Source organism: Microcaecilia unicolor, chromosome 7 (assembly GCF_901765095.1).
Source record: "Microcaecilia unicolor chromosome 7, aMicUni1.1, whole genome shotgun sequence".
Taxonomy (NCBI): Eukaryota; Metazoa; Chordata; class Amphibia; order Gymnophiona; family Siphonopidae; genus Microcaecilia; species Microcaecilia unicolor.
Window position 1 is genome coordinate 282440279 of NC_044037.1, and position 21855 is coordinate 282462133.

The 21855-nt window shown below is 44.2% G+C and overlaps 1 protein-coding gene across 1 annotated transcript in view; it reads left to right on the top strand.

Moving 5' to 3' along the window:
- Positions 1–10539: 10539 nt before the first annotated feature.
- LOC115473940 (myosin light chain kinase, smooth muscle-like) overlaps positions 10540–21855 on the top strand; it is a 247079-nt gene continuing 235763 nt past the window's right edge. The window contains exons 1-2 of the mRNA XM_030209146.1: positions 10540–10616; positions 10973–11775. Coding sequence (XP_030065006.1) covers positions 11271–11775 — 505 coding nt within the window. The 5' untranslated portion in view covers positions 10540–10616; positions 10973–11270. The remainder of the gene's footprint in view (positions 10617–10972; positions 11776–21855) is intronic.

Sequence of the window (21855 nt, forward strand, 5' to 3'; positions counted from 1 at the left end):
AGTATAAAATAAAAAAAAAGAAAATGATAAAAATAAAGATAAAAAATAAAAAAGTAAAATCAAAAAAGTAAAAAAAAAACTCAAGACGACACACAAAAAGATAAAAATCCAAATTTTGTTGAAAGGTGATATGACTCGACACAGCTGTGTTTCAGCCCAACTGGCCTGCGTCAGGAGTCTAATTAAAACAAATCAAATTAAAACAACATCAGTATAAAAATATACTAAACCTCATTAGTTAAGCAGTAAGTAGACACTCAATAACAAACACATAATGTAAACATATTTCTACTACATTCTATCTATCTGGAGTACCAATTTGATGATGTGTGAAAATACAAACATATCTTTCAATAGAAAGTAGATAAACTACATACCTCAAAATGATTCTTAAAAAATGGTTTAAATTAATTTCAATTAAAATGTTATGTATATATATTTTTTAAAAACACACAAATATGCAATACATTTTATACACGCAATATAGAATATGAAATGTAACTGACTTATGAACCATATAGTGACAAAGTATTTTTCAAAAACATTTGAAAAGATACATATAAAAATTTGATCATACATATTGCTAAGAAATAGAGAGTATAAAATACCCTCCATTAATCCAATTTAAAATGCATATTATTACTAAAACATCCTCTAATACAATTCTAATGCATTGCAAAAGAAAAACTAATAATGCACATATAAAAACTTTTTCAAAAATTTTTTTATTATTCTTTCTAAAAATGCGTGCTGGACAGACCTCACCATTCCTCCCCAATGATCTGCAAACCCTAATGCCAGCTCTGAGCTGGCATAGGGTTTGTCGCGGCCAGCGACCCAATCTTTGTCGCGCTGGTCGCTGATCATTGGGGATGAATGCGTTAAGCGCTGATTAGCATGCATTTGCAGGCTACTTGCGCTACGAGCCCTATTTAGCATGCATTTGCATGCTACTTGCGCTAAGAGCCCTCGAGCGCGTTGTTTCACGCTCTTGAGGGCTCTGATCATTGGGCAGTAGCAAATGCCGGCGCTAGTATGGTGCTAACAGCCTCTAGCGCTGGTGTTTGCTTTTGATCATCTGCCTGTTAGTGCATGAGAGAAGGCTTACCACAAAACACATTAAAGCATTTTGCGTGTTTTGCCTGTTACAACTCGATAAAATGCGCATTAACTATTTGTTTGGTTTGTCATGGTTGAAGAACGGGCATGGAAGCATTATCCAGCTAGTATGTTCCAGTTAGACTGCACTAACTGGATAGCACAGGGTTAACACAGGAGCCCTTAGCGCCTCCTAAACAGAAGGCAGTAAGTGCTCCTGTCTTAATATTTTGCAGGTACCATGCACTAATGCGAACATTAGTGCATGACCTGCAAAAAAAGAAAAAAAAACTATTAAATATGCCAAGGTAAATCTGGGCTCAGCGTGTGGGAAAGTCCCACTTTAGAACACACTAAATCCACAATTCCAGGAATAACATGTATAGAATGTTTGTACGTTTGGGAAGCTCGCCAGGTGCCCTTGGCGGTAGGTGCGGTCCGGCCCGGGTTCACGCCGCTGGGGGAGTGCCGCGCGCGCCTGTCCTCCGTTGTTCCATGCTTCTTCTCTGCCCCAGAACACGTTACTTCCTGTTCCGGGGCAGAGAAAAAGCATGGAACAACGGAGGACAGGTGTGCAGCACCCCCCAGCGGCGTGCACCCGGGGGGTGGGTTCCTTCACGGGGGGGTGTCCTTTCGGGGGGGGGGTCCGTGCTGCATCCGGGGGCTCTGCACCCGGGAGGGGGGGCGCATCAGCGATCCGCCCTGGGTGTCAGCCCCCCTAGGAACACCATTGAGAGGCAGTGACATAGGAAGGGGGGGCGGTGGGGCGGTCCAGCCCGGGTGCACGCCGCTGGGGGGGGGTGTCGGCTCCGCTGGTTCCCTGCTCTCTCTGCCCCGGAACAGGTTACTTCCTGTTCCGGGGCAGAGAGAGCAGGGAACCAGCGGAGCCAATGCAGCTCCCAGCGACGTGCACTCGGGGGCGGATTGGCCCTCCCGCCCGCTCGTCGCTTCTCAATGCATGTAAGAATGCGCTCCGGGGGGGTGCACAGGTTGCGCGCTCCGAGGGGGCTGCGCCGCGGCGACCCACCCGTGTGTCAGCCGCCCTCGCTATGGCACTGAAAAGAGGCCTGCAGTAGTGGGCGCATAGATTTGCCGTGCGCCGAGGTAACTTGTTTCCACAGCCAGAAATTCCATTATTTCAAATGGAAGTCGTAAATGGCCGTTCGCTAATAAAAATATTGGCATGCGGCAATTTACTGCCTGAGCCCTTACCGCCACCTGTTTAGGAGGTAGTAAGGGCTCATGCGCTAACCTGGCGGTAATTGGTCAGCGTGCGGTGATGGCTTATTACCATTGGGCACGCCTATACTGCACACCCCACACCCCCACGCTAGAAAATAGAAAAATATTTTCTGGCATGGGAAACGCCATGCGGCAAACACAAATGTACCGCAGAGCGCCTAGGCGTGTCTTGCGGTAGCCCTATCACTCCTTTGTTCCTTACACTATTCAGACAAATTCATTCAAGAAATGCTTTCAAATATCATCTTATCCTGGTGATCAATTTTTTTTTTGTACTCCTAAAATGTAAAGAATTTTAATTTCTGCAAATAGTTGTTTCCCAGTAAAAGTTTGGATTTGCAGTTTGTGTGCAGTATGGCCTCAAACTTGCAAACCACAGGAAACTGTTTGTTTTTCTTTTTAATTCTTTCTTTCAGTATTTGAGGCACTGAGCCAAATCGCATAGAGCTGCAGAGGCTTACTAGCTGAAATAATAAAAGATGGCTTTTGAATACAGAAGAGAAAAGCTTTAGTAAATCTGTATACTTGTCCAAGACTAAGATAAGCACTTAAGTTCTAGATGGAAAACTCTCTTAGGGGCCCTTTTACAAAGCGTCGGTAAGCCCAACGGGGGGTACCGCACGCTAACCCAGAAGTACCGCCAGCCCAATGTGGATGCCGGCGGTAATTCTGCCTCGAGTGTGCACCATTTCCAGTGCGCCGGGAAAAATGTTTTATTTTATAGAGCAGCGCTAACCTGGCGGTAATCGGGCATCGCTGCAGGCTGCCCGGTTACCTCTGGAGCCCTTACCACTATCAGGGCCGCCGGGCAGGGGGGACAAAATTCACCAGGGGCCTGGCGCCGGGGTCAGGCCGCCGGCGCTGCAGTCCCGGTCCCATCTGCCTGCCTCCACGGCTCCGGGCCCCCTTCATTCAAAGCGGCAGTCGCAGATCGCCTCTCTTCTGCCCTTTCCTCCCTGTGTCCCGCCCTCGCGGAAACCGGAAGTTACATCAGATGAGGGCGGGACACAAGGAGGGAAGGCCAAAAGAGACGCAGCGGCGGGGGTAGTGACCGGGGGCGGCAGCGGCGAGGGGAGTGATGGGGGGGCAGAGGCGGGGCAGCCTTGCCCCGGGCCCAGCCTAGTCTCTCGGCGGCCCTGTTCACTACCACAGTGGGTGGCAGTATGCTCCCCCCCCACACATGGCCACGTGGTAAGATTAATCTTACAAAAGCAAAAAGGAGGTGAAAACCCTCACGAAACCGTGAGATAAAAAGTAAAAAGTGAGGAGAATAGTTGAGGATACCAAAAACGTATATGTTTATTCACATAAAAAACAATTGTATGTATAAAATATAAAACGGACCCGACACGGCCGTGTTTCGGCCCTAAGGCCTGCCTCAGGGGTCTTTGCAACCTCGGAAGATGTTTCTCAAAATGTATATTCCAAGGAAAATATCAGGACGATAATCTCTTAAGATCTATGTACTCCTCTCTTCAAAAAACATATATATAAGAAATGTGCTAAAAAGCACAACATTCAAATAATGCTTCTCTCCAGAGAGATGTCTACGAATTGTAAAGTATCCTCAACTATTCTCCTTACTTTTTACTTAAGATTAATCTTACTGCATGGCCATTTTTTTAGTGGTTTTTACCCACTGTGGTTAAAAGGGCCCTGGTGTGTGGGAAAAATGGCCTCCCGCCACTACCGCAGGGCCCTTTTTCCCCACAATTATTAAAAGGGCCCCTTAGTTTTATAGATTTTGTGCTAAATATCCAGAAATCTTGATATCAGTTCAGAAAACAATTGAAAACAATAATAATTGAACAGTCCCCAGTTCAAGAAACCCTTAGTGGACTATCATTAAGACATATTGGAGAGAAGTTATCAACAATATGGGCTACAATCAGCATATGTTATTTTACTGTTAACCCCAGTTATTAGTAACTAAGTCTCATTGCATAAAATGGAACCTGTGCTAATATAGCACAAGTTAGTGATAAATAATCCATCTTAATGATAGCCCACATTGATAACTTCCCCTCTGAGTGTGAAGTGTTTCAGTCTCTAGTAACCAGAGCTGATATTGTGATGTCATAATGCCTCATTCCACCAATGCCTAAGAGCCAACCTCATCAGTGATGTCACAATGACTGATTGCCCTATACTTGGCTCACTTTCAATTTCTGGAGACTTTTCTTTAATTATGGGGGGGAAGTTATCAGGGTGGGCTACTATTAAAACATATTATTTTACTGTTAACCCCAGTTATTAGTTACTAGATCTCATTGCATAAAATGGGATCTGTAGTAAAAAAGCATCTTAACATCTAACTATATCCCACAATCACTTTGGGGATGGAAAAAATGTTTGAAAATTCTCTGCATTCTGTGAGTTCCTACAGTGTTCACAAAGAAAATACAATTGAAAGGTTTTATTAGCCTAGCTCAGTGCTTCTCAACCCACTCATCAGGGCACACACCGAACCAGTCAGGTTTTCAGGATATCCACAATTAATATGCATGATGAGAGAGTTTGCATACTAAGTGCTGAGAGCCAGGGTAGTCTGGATTCAAGTCCTGTTTTTCCCATTCACACAGTTTGTGGCTTTGGGCAAGTCATTTCTCCCTCCATTGCCTCCGGTACAACTTAGATAGTAAGTCCGCTTACACGGGAACATAACTTGCAACTCACTTTAAGGTTGTATTTAGAACAGGCAAATAATTTAATCTAAATCCAAATTCAAATTGAGTGGAAGGGGAGTGGTGGTGGAAAATATTATTTTTTTTTCCTGCCCTTAAAAGTATTTATCTGCGTGTCCTTGCCAAAAGAATTTTAATAGTGTACAATGAGGAGTTTCCAACTACAGTCTTGCAAGACTGCAAAGAAATGAAATTTTCAGGCTATCCTAAATAATATTCATGAGAGAGATTTTTCAGTCACTGCCTCCATTTTGTTCAGCTATAGCTCATGCATATTTATTAGGGATATCCTGAAAAGCAGGACTGATTTGCAGCCCTCCGGGATTGCAGTTTGACACCCCCGTTGCGCAATATGTAGAGTTCCTTAAAAATTTGGGTAGGTAAGAAAATGACATCGGAGGAAAAACATAAAAGAGAAATACTCTATTACGCGAGAAACCCCTTTTCAGAAAGGATGTTGAAGTTGGAATTGAGATGTCCAAGTAGGGTGTGTGTCAACTGTGGGTGGCATAAATACCCATTTTAGAAAATCTCCCTTTTATGGAATGATGATTCCCCCTCCCCCCTCCAGCAGTAGTATTGCAAGACTACCGCTAGAGGTCATCGGCACCATTTTGGAATTGAGCACCAACCCAGGCGTATTGGAGGAGGATTACTGCTGCCCGAGTCCACTGGGCCAGCAATGCAGACCCCCAGTAGTTCCTGGGGATATCAGGAGGAAGGTTGAGGTGTGGGGGACAGGGTTTATGGAAGGGGGGTGAGATAATTGTGCAAGGGCCTAGTTTCTAAAAGGGAGTGTCAGGGCTGTCATGGGGGACAGGTTCTGGGGTTGTCGTGGTTTTAGTTGCTGGGATTCAGGGTTTGTCTGAAGGTTGGGTCTCAGGTGGGGTTGGAATTTATGGTCAGGGAATTGAGTCTCTGTTGAGGAGATTGGGCTTGCGAACTTGACATTTCACAGCCACTCTGCTTGACTGCTGGAAGCCCAGCTAAACTTGCTCCCTCTTGAGGCGCTATTGACAGGACAGCTAGCGCATGGTAATGACCTGCACACTAGCTGTCACAGCTGGCCACACCTCTTCCAGGCCTGTCACGCCCAGACCTGGCCAATTCCCACATTAGGCAGCTATCAGGGCTTTTGAAATGCGCAGCTCCCATTTTTGTTCACTTGACAGAAGTGCAAGTCTGCGTTACTATCTACCACGCTGAAAACCTCACGTTAGCTGCTTAACGCAGTACTCGGAATCCTGAATGTCAAGTTCTTAGTTTCTGCCGTTCCTGTCCCCAACTGAAAGGATTTCCCACGTTGTTATCTTTGCTACATCTTAGAATATTTTTGGACTTTTCTGGAAGAATTTATTTTTTTTTTGAAACTCGAGCAAAACCTGAAACTCAGATAGCCTATTGTGGAGTATATTCACATTGTCTTTTACATAATTAAAATGTTCTTCATTATTGTTTCATTACTGCTTTAGTAAATACTGAATGCTAATGTCACAATGCTAACAATACCTATAAGCAGAAGGCTAAAGGATTGTACATTGCACTAGCAATGAAAGAGCACTCATCATTTCACTTGAGACTGAAAACTACAAGTCTGGCTCTAGCATTTGATGGGACTTTATTAATTAGTTAAATCCCACTCTCATTTCTCACTGAAATTCTGCCTGTCTCTTTCTGTTAGCTCTAACACTGTTGAGGAAGAAGAGCAAATCCTAAAAATAAATCATGCTTGCAGAGCCTTTCTAGACCCCCGCAGCTTCTGCCTCGAAACATGCTTCCCAGAAAATAAATCTGTGTTCAAAGAACTTAATATGGCAGCTATTTTTGCACCATGGGAAATGAATGTGTTGTATTGTCATCCCTCATTATTTATTCTAAACGTTTATACCCCATCTATCCCTATCTCCAGCCCTCCCTGAACCTGGGGGGGGGGGTCGTCGGGGGAGACCGGAGGTCCGCTGGACCTCCAGCCCCCTGTGGCAGCTTTGCTTTGGGGGGGGGGGGGGAACGGGGGCCTGCCAGCATGCAATTGCATGCTGGACAGGGCTCACCATTCCTCCCCAATGATCTGCAAACCCTAACGCCAGCTCGGAGCTGGCGTAGGGTTTGCCGCAGCCAGCGACCCAAATTTTGGCGTGCTGACTGCTGATCATTGGCAATGAATGCGCTAAGCCCTGTTTAGCATGCATTAGCATACTACTTGCGCAAAGAGCCCTCGAGTGCGTTGTTTCACATGCTCGAGGGCTCTGATCATGGGGCGGTGGCAAACGCCGGCGCTAGTATGAGGCTAACAGCCTCTAGCACCGGCGTTCACTTTTGATCATCTGCTGGTTAGTGTTTTACATAATCTCTCTAAATAAACGCACCTCCAACATTCTGAAGCCTCCACAAGTCCCAACGTTCTAAATGCATGGTGGTGAAACCCGGAATTCGCCCATGAGTGTTGGCCCCGCTCCCCACGTCAAACGTCAAGACATTGAGGGCGGACCAATGACACTCAACCAATCGCATCACGAACCCGTTACTAAGCGACGGAACATGACATAAGAACATCGCGGAACAATGAAACCAGCAGCACACGGTTGCTACGTGACGTCAACAGCAACACTAAAGGACCATATAGATCTCTGCTCTCCACACAAACAACGGACACGGAGGGCATAGGAGGGAAGGAAAAAAACCAGCACATACACACACACTCTCACTCTTAACTGGCTATAATGAGCAACTGACCTGCCACTATCACAGGGACTGCTAGCACTTCTCTCTCTCTCACACACACACACACACACACGGGACACAGAGGGGATGGAAGACAAGGAACGAACCGTTGGGTATGGAGGGGGCGGCAGGGGAGATAAGGCAAGAACTGCCTCAAATGTTTGTGCTGTGCTATGTACAATTATAATGCTGTCTCTTCATTTTGACCGTACCCTTTCACACTCACTTTCACACACACGCACACACACACACACACACTTACACTGTCTGTATCTCACACACACACGCACCCACGCACATATACACACTCTCTCACACAGACACACAAACACGCCTCAAATGGTTCAGCTGTCCTATGTAAAATTTCACTGCTGTCTCTTCATTTTCACCCTACCTGTGCACACTCTCTTTCACACACAGACACACATACATATACACACTCTCACTCTCTCTATAGCCTTGCTAGCGCCCGTTTCATTTGTTTACGAAACGGGCCTTTTTTACTAGTAAATCATAAACATTAAAAATAACAAACAAATATTAACAAAACATTGTACAACAAATCATTAAAAAAAATCTAACTAAAAAGCTGCCATACTAAAAACTCAGGAGTTGGGGAAAGCTTGCACATACAAGTGTCTTTTTAAGCACTTTTCTAAATTGCTGTATGGATTAACAAAATCAGGTATGACCCAATGATGCATTCCATGATATCAGACCAGCTGCAGAGTAAACGCAAGCAGCTGATTCAGGCCAATGAAATGTAGTTAATGCTGACACAAGAAGCTTCCTCTCAGTAGCTGAACGCAAAGAACGTACAGGGATATACAACTGAATCACATCTTTTAAATACTTTGGACTTCCCTGATATAAAATCTGATAAGTCAAAACCAGAACCTTATATAAGTACATAAGTAATGCCACACTGGGAAAAGACCAAGGGTCCATCGAGCCCAGCATCCTGTCCACGACAGCGGCCAATCCAGGCCAAGGGCACCTGGCGAGCTTCCCAAACTACAGACATTCTATACATGTTATTCCTGGAATTGTGGATTTTTCCCAAGTCCATTTAGTAGTGGTTTATGGACTTGTCCTTTAGGAAACCGTCTAACCCCTTTTTAAACTCTGCCAAGCTAACCGCCTTCACCACGTTCTCCGGCAACGAATTCCAGAGTTTAATTATGCGTTGGGTGAAGAAAACGTTTCTCCGATTTGTTGTAAATTTACTACACTGTAGTTTCATCGCATGCCCCCTCGTCCTAGTATTTTTGGAAAGCATGAACAGACGCTTCACATCCACCTGTTCCACTCCACTCATTATTTTATATACCTCTGTCATGTCTCTTCTCCAAGCTGAAAGCCCTAGCCTCCTTAGTCTTTCTTCATAGGGAAGTCGTCCCATCCTCGCTATCATTTTAGTCGCCCTTCGCTGCACCTTTTCCAATTCTACTCTATCTTTCTTGAGATGCGGCGACCAGAACTGAACACAATACTCAAGGTGCGGTCGCACCATGGAGCGATACAACGGCATTATAACATCCTCATACGGTATCTCACGGACACTGTAATTTCTGAGCAGTGGAACCAACGATAGTACTAAACCACCAGATTAAATAGCAGTAATTAAAAAGCATGGTATTTGGAGCTTTGAGGTTCCTTTTGGTTCAGTTTTGTAAATTGTGTTGTAATACAACATTTGCAGACTTTCCCTCTTGCCAGTAAACCTCAAGTCTGTGTATTTATTTGTAACAGCAGTGAGACATGCACACGTTTCCTAACTCCAAAAATCAATCTGACTGCAGAATTTTGCATCATTTGCAGTGCCTTACAGCATGTCCCTGCCAACCCTAAATACAATACATCACAAAACTCCAGTCTGGACAACACAGTGCTAAAATCATACCCTTCCGACACTGGCCTCAGTTTCAACAACATATGTAGATAGTAAAATGAGATTAAACACTGGCAAGTCGGTGCAGTAATAGGTCTGCTGAAGGGAAACATTGAAAGGACCTCTTTAATGGGAGGCGTTTCCAGAAGGTATCCTTGGCATTCCTTTGCAAAGGAAAGAATAAGTGCCTGTCTCCATATATGGCAACACTATTAAGTTTTTAACATAAACATGTACAAGCTGAGGACGCCTGGGGATTGGTTGCGCTATTTGGTGCAGCAGGGTTATTCTTCATATCACGATCATGTGTGAGGTTAAAAGGCTCCTTTGAATAAATAGACAGTAAAATGAATTTGGAAGGTTTGCAGAGTTTTAAAATTCTGGAACCTTTTACCATGCTTGGGTTTTAATTCCTTTTTTTTTTTAATTGGTTATGTGAGATTTTTTTTAAATGTACTTTTCAGTATGTTTCTCTATTTGGTCTATCACAATATGAAGAGTTGTACTGTTTCATGAGTAGCCCCCGTTCCTGATGTGTATCAGCATGACTAACTTATGGGCAGACCTGTTTAGGGGGAAGCAAAGAATGCAGTCTGATAAGAAATTGATGTTGTTAATCAGGTCTTTGAAAGAAATCCTATGCTAAATTTTTTGTGGTGCATGTACGCAGTTGCTTAGGGAAAGCTCTAGGATAAACTTTCTGTCATGCAAACCCTCACAGGAAACTTGAGCCTTTGAACAAGTCATCCCAAACTAAAAGAAAACTGGCAACCTGACTGATATTTGTGGGCCAAGACCAAACAGGGGTGGTGGGGGTGAAAGCTATCGTTTAATTATGGCATACTCGGTTGTTTTCCTTGAAAGAAAAAACATCTCTTGTGATTTGATTCAACTTGCAGGAATCCGGTTGGAGAATGCAGCTGCCAGGTTTCTCTGACGCTGAGCAAAAGTTCCTCTTGCAGAGAAGGAGCATTCAAAACGTAAGTACTATACGGTTCCCAGGGACTGCTTGTGTGGGTTCTATTTTTTACTCTGCTAATTCTCTGCCCTTCCAGACCCTGGCTAGCCATGACTCAAATTAATCCCCAAATGTGACCCAACAAATTGTTTTCATCATGCAGCTGAACCATTGTACACAGCCAGAGTAGAAGAGAACTTTTTTTTTGTGTACCCTTATATGGTCACTGAAGTCATCACTGATGCAATAAAATAATGAACTGTGTTCTTCTAATCACCCTCCTCGTCTATAAACACATTTCATCCTTGCTCTGAGATTGTTCCCTGAGGTTTAAACCAGCCCTTTCTGGTGCTTCTTTCTTTTCTTTGCTGATCCCAGGGGGAGGGAGGAGGCCGGCTCCAAAGGAAAAGAAGAGAGAGAGAGTGGTGATCATGGAGTAGCAAGATTTGGCAGGATCAGTGGTGGCATAAAGATCACTGGGGAATCCACTGAGGACGAGGAGGAGCAGGGCAACATTCGAGGATTGCTCAAGAGACGAACTGAGACCAAGGAGCACACAGAGGAAAAGCTCAGGGAGCAAGAAGCAGAGCAACTTGATTTCCGCAGCATTTTGGGGAAAAAAGTCGCCACCAGAAGCTTTTCTGAGGAGGAACTGAAAGAAATCCCAGCAGAGCAGATGGACTTCCGTGCTAACCTGCAACGACAGGTCAAACCAAAGACCTTGTCGGAAGAGGAGAGGAAAGTTCACACTCCCCAGCAGGTGGACTTCCGCGGAGTGTTGGCTAAAAAGAGCACCCCAAAACCTTCCATACCTGAGAAGGCACCCAAGCCATCCAATCCAGATTTCAGATCCATGCTTGGAACCAAGAAGAAGTCACCAACTGAAAATGGAAACAGCAATTCCAATGTCCAGGATTCCAAACCAGTGGAAAAAGAGGAAAAGAATGATCTTAACTGCGATCATGGGTGTTCAGTGGTAGAAGATGGAATAATTGAGAAGAAAGCTGAGAGCAAGGGAACCAAGCCATTGTTTGCAGAAAAGCTCCAGGATACTCGTGTGGTTGATGGTGAGAAGCTAGTGCTACAGTGCCGGATTTCCTCAGATCCCCCTGCAGCTGTCACCTGGACCTTGGATGGCAAAATCATCAAGTCATCAAAGTTCATCGTCATCTCTCAAGAAGGTAAGTGACCCAGTTTTCTGTTTCATGCATTATGAATTTTATTTCTTAAAATATGATGATATTAATGTTTGAATTTACTTAATTACAACTGCTGCTAGATTTGGGAATGACTCCAAATGTACTACACTTATTTTGATTTCTTTCCCAGTGCTCAAACAGCTGCATGTTGTTTGGCATGTTTGCTGTAAAGCCCTTTCAGCAGCTTGGTTTCAAGAGCTCACAGATGTCATATTTTTATACGATCTAGCGTACAGTACCTCACCAACACGAAAGTACCTTGTTTCTCTGAACTTCTTCATTTGAAAATCGCCTCTTCTACAGCACCCCCTTCCCAGGAAAAATGGAATGCTGTAGTTACTATCTGGATTAAAGTGTCAATGAAGACTTTCCAGTTTCTAATGTTAAGATAAATCTACACTGCTTCAGTATTTTGTGCTGGAATATGCTTGAGGTCAGAAAGTTGAAGAACTGATCCTTCAGTCTTTCTTCAAGTCTCCGTACAGTACAATATTCTTCCAGGATAAGACTCACAAGGCTTTTACAGGTTTTTGTTGTGTGCTTGACAATTCTTCATGTCAGGAACATTATTTTACAGCATGCTGTGATATTTTAGGTAATTGACTTGAGACCGTTTTAAGTTTCTCTGAAGTATACCAAAGTGCTGAAAGCCAAGAGCGTTATGTTTATGATAAAATTACTGTCTCATTCTGCTTCTGTGCAATTGAAGTGTCTTGCAGTTTATTATTTGGCAAAAGAATGAGTTTATTAATATATTGCCCAGGGAAAATTACATGAAAATATCAAAACACCCCCCCAACACCACCTTTGTTTAGTTCAAAATGGGTACATCAGTACCATAGTAGAGACATTCAAGGTCCTACAAAAATTCTTAACAGATGTATTGCTCCTGTAGGTAAAGCATATCAAGACCTATATTGTTCAGTGTTGACCTACAGTTTTTCTCTCATGGTAGGATAATGGTATTTCCAGCCGAGACTGGTGCTGCCATAGGGAAAATTCAGTCTGTATTACCATGTTAATAGACAAATAATTTGCAAAAGGTCACTGATTAGTGACTAGTAACCTGGAGTATTATGTAAACCTATTTTTGTTTATTTTGGTTACTTTCAAGAACTACTTTGTAGTACCTTTAGATAACGTTTAATATTGTCAAAGGATAACAGCTAAGTTGAATGACTTGCAGGGGCATTTTCGAAAGAGAGGGGCGCCCATCTTCTGACACAAATAGGGAAATGGGCGTCCTTCTCTCAGGGTCGCCCAAATCGGCATAATCGAAAGACGATTTTGGGCATCCTCAACTGCATCGCGGGGATGACCAAACTTCACGGGGGCTTGTCAGAGGCGTAGCGAAGGCAGGACTGGGGCGTGCCTAACACATGGGCGTCCTCGACCGATAATGGAAAAAAGAAGGGTGTCCCTGACGAGCATTTGGTCGACTTTACTTGGTCCATTTTTTTCATGACCAAGCCTCAAAAAGGTGCCCGAACTGTCCAGATGACCACCGGAGGGAATCGGGGATGACCTCCCCTTACTCCCTCAGTGGTCACCAGCCCCCTCCCACCCTAAAAAAAAATTAAAATTTTTTTTTTTTGCCAGCCTCTATGCCAGCCTCAAATGTCATACCCAGCTCCATGACAGCAGTATGCAGGTCCCTGGAGCAGTTTTAGTGGGTACTGCAGTGCACTTCAGGCAGGCGGACACAGGCCCATCCCCCCTACCTATTACACTTGTGCTGGTAAATGTGAGCTCTTCAAAACCCACCGAAACCCACTGTACCCACATGTAGGTGCCCCCTTCACCCCTTAGGGCTATGGTAATGGTGTACAGTTGTTGGGAGTGGGTTTTTGGGGGGGGGTTGGGGGGCTCAGCACCGAAGATAAGGGAGCTATGCACCTGGGAGCAATTTGTGAAGTCCACTGCAGTGCCCCCTAGGGTGCCCGGTTGGTGTCCTGGTATGTGAGAGGGACCAGTGCACTACGAATGCTGGCTCCTCCCACGACCAAATGCCTTGGATTTGGTCATTTTTGAGATGGGCGTCCTCGGGTTCCATTATGGCCGAAAACTGGAGACGTCCATCTCTAAGGTCGACCATCTCAACATTTAGGTCGACTATCTCTAAGGGCGACCTAAATGTTAAGATTTGGGCATCCCCAACCGTATTATCGAAACGAAAGATGGACACCCATCTTGTTTCGATAATACGGGTTTCCCCGCCCCTTCGCCGGGACGTCCTTAGAGATGGTTGTCCCTGTTCGATTATGCACCTCTTGGTCAATGTACCACTATGTAGTACTATTCGAGCGTCAATGTTATTTCATGTAGGTCATTATACACACAGCTGGTGCCAGTAGTTGTAATCAGTGCTCTGAGCTATGACACATGACATCTGAATACCACCTTTTCTGATGGCCAAGATATGAAAGTGATTGCTTAGGAATCTGGGGAGAGCTAGCAGTTACTTGCAGCTTGAATGACGCCCACTGACCAGCAGTAGTATGGGGATATTTTGTTTTGGTAGAAACTTTCTATCTTTTTACTTTCTGGAGTAAGAGGGAAGTATATTTTAGGGAGTAAGAGGGAAGTATATGGGTAGGGAAGAAGACAGATCTTGCACTAATACAATACCCTCTCAAGTAAACACACTTCAGTTACTACATTGAAAACATGAGTTCATGCAGGAATAGAAAGGTGGGGGACATCCCATTATATTATGACATATATTAATATATACATTTAGCAAAGCATTTTAGAGTTGTTCTTGGGGGGTTTTGTGTCCTCTCTCTCTCTCTCTCTGGAAGCTCTTCTATTTCCTATTTTACTAATGATCATGATGGAAGAACTGAGAACTGAGTTACCATATTTCCTGTCCAATGGTACTTTCTATCTAATGGGCCCTCTCCAATTAATAGAGGACTGTCTTTTCATGTATTGTGTACAGCGCTGCGTATGGCTTGTAGCGCTATAGAAGTGATAAATAGTAGTAGTAATGTAGAAGCCTGCCCTTGCAGATCAACAACACAGCCGCGCCGGCTTCTGTTTCTGTGAGTCTGACGTCAGGCTGTGTTGCTGATCTGCAAGGGCGGGCTTCTAGATGGAATGTTGCTAGTGGAGGAGTAGCCTAGTGGTTAGTGCAGTGGAACATGGAATGTTGCTACTATTTGAGATTCTGGAAAGTTGCTATTACTTGAGATTCTACATGGAATGTTGCTACTATTGGAGATTCTGTTGCTACTATTTGAGATTCTACATGGAATGTTGCTATTCCACTAGCAACATTCCATTTTTAGATTGTGAGCTCTTTGAGCAGGGACTGTCTTTTCATGTATGGTGTACAGCGCTGCGTATGCCTTGTAGCGCTATAGAAGTGATAAGTAGTAGTAGTAGTAATAGAGATCTCATAGAAGCCTTGTACAAGCCACTGTTTCTATCCTAGTAAACTAGGAGGATTATGAACAATCCCCCAGATTAAAGTGGCAACAATTAGAATTTACGTATCTGGCTAGGTTTATTCTATAAAGATGCGAGTGTAAATTCGAGTGTACGGATCTGAAAAGAGGGGGTATGAGTGTTCTAAGAATTTGCGCGCAGTGTTACAGAATGTGCCTGATCCACGCTTAATTTAAGCACAGGGATTTACACCAGGTTTCAGTTAGGCACAGCTCCTAGTCTATAAACGGTGTCCAACTCGGAGTGCTTAGCCAAGTACACTGCGGCGCTACAAAAATAAATACATTTTTTTAGCGCTGGAAACGACAACGTGCTGGTGTGGGAAGTTCTGCCAGCTGCTGAGGTAGCCCGGCGGTACTTCCTGTATAGCGAGCATTGGGCTTACCGCCAATTAGTAAAAGGAGCCTTGAGTTATCAAGTTGACTTACTTGGTAGGATTTAGGCATGAAGAAAACATTTATGGTTGATTTTTTTCTGCTGGTATTGATTTCTTATTTCCTTTATTTTTTTGTATTTATCAAGTTTTCTAAAGCTCTATGTATTTCCAACAAAGAACAAAAAGGTTCTCTGGAATGTACACAGTTGAAATACATGAGAAAGAGCTATGATTTTCTCTAAATACAGTACCAGATATGGTCATAAATTTACTCTCGTATGTAATGACCACTTGAGCAAATACTTACTTCATTGTTGTCCTTTACAGTATTCCTCTCTCTTTTGCCTTTCCCAGATAACTCTCAACAAAAATACTTCATGTGCAGTTTCCAGTATTTTTTTCCATTTTTCTCCCACAAATCTGCAGATTAATCATCAAAAATGCCTTTTGTGGCTGAGGGGCCGAGATTCATTCAGACGTCTAAGATACATGCTCTTTTTCAGAAAAAATGCCATATAATTAGAGTTAGGTTGCCTCAATTCTGTTGGGACTAATGATGATCTTTCAGGCCCAGCGAACCCGAGCAGCAGAAATCAGAAGCAGGGCCTAGGTACAGCTCTTTGGGTGCATTAGGGGCTTCACCACCCCAGAACTCCTTCTCGTGCCCAAGGAGGGATAATTTGTGTTGGGTTTAGCAACCTGTAATGTTTTGAAAAGCTGGTGCCTTTGGAAGCAGCGAGGGAGTACGAGGTCTCCTTCAGAGCAGTGCAGAGTACAAAGCTCTATAAATGAATGAGTTTCAATAATTATTTGCTTTACCGATGCTATGACGGCTTTGCCGATGTCTTCCTGAGCAACTGGAAGTTGTACAAAATCGCATTTCTTGCAGTAAATACTGGCAAAACTGCAGAAAGAAAACCCTAAGATGGCAGTTCTATAACTGGGTTACCTCTAGTTAGGTGATAGGAGCCTAATCTCTAATAGAACCAAGGTGCCTGGATTTTGTTATAGAATAACAGTGTAACTGGGATCAGCGCACCTAACGTGGGTTCTTGTACTTAATGCCAGCCATAGGACTGGTGTAAGTGAGAACACTAAATACAGCAGGGGCTCGGGTAAGTTACCCACTTTAGTGGGAACCCCACTCATGCTCAGCTCTTTTGTACGCTCCCTTGAGAATAACTGCTATGGGCCAGATTCTATGTAAGATGCCTAAAATATCCACGCGGTAAAGATTTCCTCCTAAGCACATTTTATAAGCAGTGCCTAGAATTAGGCGCAGTATATAGAATGCGCTTAGTTGATATCCCATCGCCTAAAACTACGCCCCTCCAATTACACCAACGAAAACACACACTGGGCCATATTCTATAACTACACGCGTAAATTTTGGAATATGCTTAGTGAGTTGTGTGCATAAATTCTAATTATTGACTCTTACCCTAGATTCTATATAGCGTGCCTAGAGATTCATGCCGAAATCCAAGCATATTCTTTAACAACACGCATAACCTAATTGGTTTAACAAGCTAATCAGCATTGATAACAGCTCTTAACAAGCAAAAATGAGCACTAATTGGCAATAATTAGAATTTACACGCACAACTCACTAAGCGTATTCTGTAATGCAATGCGCATAAAATTCTAATGCACACAGGGGAAAAGGGCCATGGTTATGGGTGGGGAATGGGCATTCCAGAATATATGTGTGTAGTTATAGTATATGGCCCAGTGCGTTTGTCTACGCGCCGAGATTTATGCCACATTTTCATTGGTGTAAATGGAGGCATATAGTTTTAGGCACTATGATATCAACTAAGCATATTCTATATACTGTGCCTAAATCTTAGTCCGCACTGATTTCCACGCCGATTATTTAGCCACCATATATAGAATCTCCCCCTTCCCCCTTACTACTCCTTATTGCTTGTTAAGTGCTGTTATCAAAGCTGATTAGCTTGTTAAGCCAATTAAGTTACGCACGTTGTTATAGAAAACGCCTGGATTTCGGTGCAGATCTCTAGGCGCGCTATATAGAATCCAGCAGTATGTAAATTAAGCGGGTATTTGCAGAATAGTGCTTAGAAAAATTAGTGGCATATACATGTGTATATTATTCTAACCATTTACACATGTAACGTACATGAAAATCTGTTCACCTGATTTATACTGTTACCTAATCCTTGCTTGCACTTGAATCTTTATAATTTAAGATACCTTTCCTTGGACCAACAGAAAAAAAACGTTGAAGTACAAATGGGGAAAAAAAGACATGGTAAAATGTGGTCCCCTGGTTTTTAGTGCTTGCCCACTTTTAAATTTACTACATTGTAGCTTCAATACATGTCCCCTAGTCCTAGTATTTTTGGTAAGCATAAACAGACGCTTCACGTCTACCCGTTCAACTCCACTCATTATTTTATAGACCTCTATCATATCTCCCCTCAGCCGCCTTTTCTCCAAGCTGAAGAGCCCTAGCCGCTTCAGCCTTTCCTCATAGGGAAGTCGTCCCATCCCCTTTATCATTTTCTTCGCCTTTCTCTGTACCTTTCCTAATTCCACTATATCTTTTTTGAGATGCGGTGACCAGAATTGAACACAGTATTCGAGGTGCGGTCGCACCATGGAGCGATACAAAGGCATTATAACGTCCTCATTATTGTTTTCCATTCCTTTCCTAATAATACCTAACATTCTATTTGCTTTCTGAGCTGCGGCAGCACACTGAGCAGAAGGTTTCAATGTATCATCACCTTTTACTAAGCTGTGGTAAGACTGGGCCTTAGAGCGCCCTTACATGGGTCTTTCCCACATGCTTTGGCCATTTTTAACTTGGTCATAAAAACCCTTATTTTCTATTTTTTTTTTCATTCATGACCATGTGCTAATGTTACTATTAGCATGCGTGGCCATTTAAAAAAATTATCACATGAGCACTTACCGTCACCTATTAAGGAGGTGAGAAGGGCTCCCGTATTAACCATGTGCTAACCAGTTAGCATGCGGTAACATAGATGCACTAACTGGTCAACGCAGGAACACCCACTCTGTGCCCCAGACACGCCCCCTCAAAAAAAATAAGTAACATGCTGTTTGCACATGAACATCCCCAAACTAACGCAGAGTGTGTCCCACATTAGGCATTTTTTTGTTGTGTTAGATGCAGGATTTGGGCGTGCGCCGATCCATTTTCAGCGCGCCTATAAAAAATGCCCTTTTTTCATTTTTGCCGAAAATGGACGTGCGGCAAAATGAAAATTGTCACATGTCCATTTTGGGTCTGAGACCCTACCGCCAGCCATTGACCTAGCAGTAAAGACTCACATGGTAATCGGGCGGTAATGACCTATGCGCGTCAAATGGCACTCGGAGCGCATCCGATACGCGCCTGAAAATAAAAAATATTTTTCAGATGCGCGCACAGGACACGCGCCAAAAATGAAATTACCGCAAGAGCCACGCGGAAGTCAGGCGGTAACTCCATTTTGGCGCACTTAGACACTTACGTGGCTTAGTAAAAGGGCCCCTGTGTTTCTATTAGTGATGCACGTGGCTCCATATTCACTAAGGGCTCCTTTTACTAAGCTGTGTTACTTTTATTCCCTAGAGCAGTGGTTCCCAAAACTGGTCCTGCAGGTACCCCAGCCAGTCAGGTTTTCAGGATATCCACAATGAATATTCATGAGAGAGATCTGCAGGTAGTGGAGGCAGTGAAATCCTGACCGGCTGGGGTACCTCCAGGTCCAGGTTGGGAACCACTGCCCTAGAGATTTGTGGCAAGACATGTGCATTCTTAAAATTCACCATGAAATTCCATGGTGAAATCTGTAATTTGCTGTAGGTTTGTAGTGTGCTGACATGTCGCAGCATGACTCTGGTATGCTCACATTCAGCAGACTGCCAAAACCTGTAGTTTCTTTCTCTATAACATCAGCAAAATTCGTCCCTTCCTCTCTGAGCACTCTACTAGAACCCTTATCTATACTCTTATCACCTTTCGCCTAGATTATTGCAACCTGCTTCTCACCGGCCTCCCACTTAGCCATCTCTCTCCTCTTCAATCAATCCAAAACTCTGCTGTGCGACTCATTTTCCGCCAGAGTCGCTACGCTCACATTAGCCCTCTCCTCAAGTCACTTCACTGGCTCCCTATCCGTTTCCGCATTCAATTCAAACTTCTCTTACTGATCTATAAATGCATTCACTCTTCTACTCCCCAGTACCTCTCCACTCTTGTCTCTCCCTACGCCCCCCCCCCCCCCCCGGGCACTCCGTTCTGTAGATAAATCTCTCTTGTCTGTCTCCTTCTCCACTACTGCTAATTCCAGACTCCGTTCCTTTTACCTCGCTGTACCTCACGCCTGGAATAGACCTCCCGAACATGTACGTGTAGCCGCGTCTTTGCCCATTTTCAAATCCAGGCTAAAAGCCCACCTCTTTAACGCTGCTTTTGACTCCTAATCATTGCTCACTTGCCTGTACCTGTTATCCCCACCTTTTTAGTCCCCTTACCTCTTAATTGTTCTGTCTGTTTGTCTGTCCTATTTAGATTGTGAGCTCGTTGAGCAGGGACTGTGTTTTACGTGTATGGTGTAAAGTGCTGCGTATGCCTTGTAGCGCTATAGAAGTGTTAAATAGTAGTAGTAGTATGTATGTGTGAGATGGAGGGAAGACACAGTTACTTCTGTCTATGAAGAAGAAATTTCCCGAGATGGCAGGAAATTGGCAAATCTGACTTTCATAGAGTAGATGGCCCAAACATGGTTCTAAGAACGAGTCAACTATAAATGACTTGGGTTTTTTTTTTATATCGGAAGAGATGAGCACAGAATGATGGGGTTTTCCATGAAACCTCAGATTTGCCGGGATCTGGTAAATGGCATGACTGAGTGTGTAGAGCATTAAAGTATCCCACTGAGATCCTCAGAATTATGTTTTTTTCCCCAAAACTATGGGAAAATAAACTGTTTCGTGGAGGTTACTGAGGGTCTTTCTAGAGGAAATACCACATTATTCACAAAGCAAGAACTTGGCTTACCGCCACGGATCAAGAGGCCAAACAGTTTCCCTTTCTTTCTCTTCAAGAATATTTGTTCAGGTAAAGAAAAATATGAAAAACAAAGAAAAAGTGAATGCCCCTAATAGGAAGGTAAAAATTACTTTCATCTGGTGATGTGTGATAGTTGCCATTACAGCTTATAAGATATACACAAATTACACTAATATATAGCAGCACCAATGCACTACTGTAGTAGAGGAGTCTCTTAATGGTTATTGCAATGAGCTGATCTCCCGGGGAGCTGGTTCAATTCCCACTACAGCTCCTCCTGACCCTGGGTAGGTCACTGAGGGGTCCGTTTACCAAGCTACAGTAACAGAACCCCTGTGGTGGCGTCAGCACGCGGGTTTGCTGTGCACTAAGACCCTCTTTTGCTGCTGTGCAGTAACAGTGGCGTAGCCAGAATGTAATTTTTGGGTGGGCCAGTGGGTAGGTTGGGTGGGCATGCATTTCTTCTTCCCTTCTCTACCCCCCCCCCTCCCATGAACTTTAAAAGTTAAATACTATAAATTTGAACCCCACCCCACCCCGACATCCCATCTGAGCCCCCCTGCACGACCCAGTCCCCACCTGCCTACCAGCTCCACGATCGACGAGCAAACGACCCTCGTCTTCCATCCGGCATCGTCTTAAAAAAAAAAAAAAAAAGCCCGGAGAAACGTTACGCCTTGCGTCTGCTGTGCACTGCTGTAAAGCAAGCAGCAAATCGTCTCGTCGGTCCTTCCTTCACTGTGTCCCGCCCTCTGATGTAACTTCCTATTTCCGCAAGGGCGGGCACAGTGAAGGAAGGACCGACGAGACGATTTGCTGCTTGCTTTACAGCAGTGCACAGCAGATGCGAGGCGTTTCTCCGGGCTTTTTTTTTTTTTTAAGACTCGATGCCGGATGGAAGACGAGGGTCGTCTGCTCGTCGATCGTGGAGCTGGTAGGCAGGTGGGGACTGCAGCGCCAGCAGAGCACCCCCCTCCCCACCTGCTGACACCCGGGGCTAGGCGGGCCTGGAGGGAAACTGGCTGGGCCTGGGCCCGTCCAGGCCCACCCGTGGCTACGCCCCTGTGCAGTAAGTTAACCGATAGCCGTGCAGCCATTTCCCAGAGGAGCCCTTATGACCACCTATTTATGTATGTATTATCTCACTTGTACCCCATGGTTTCCCAACAGCGCACCACAGAGGCAG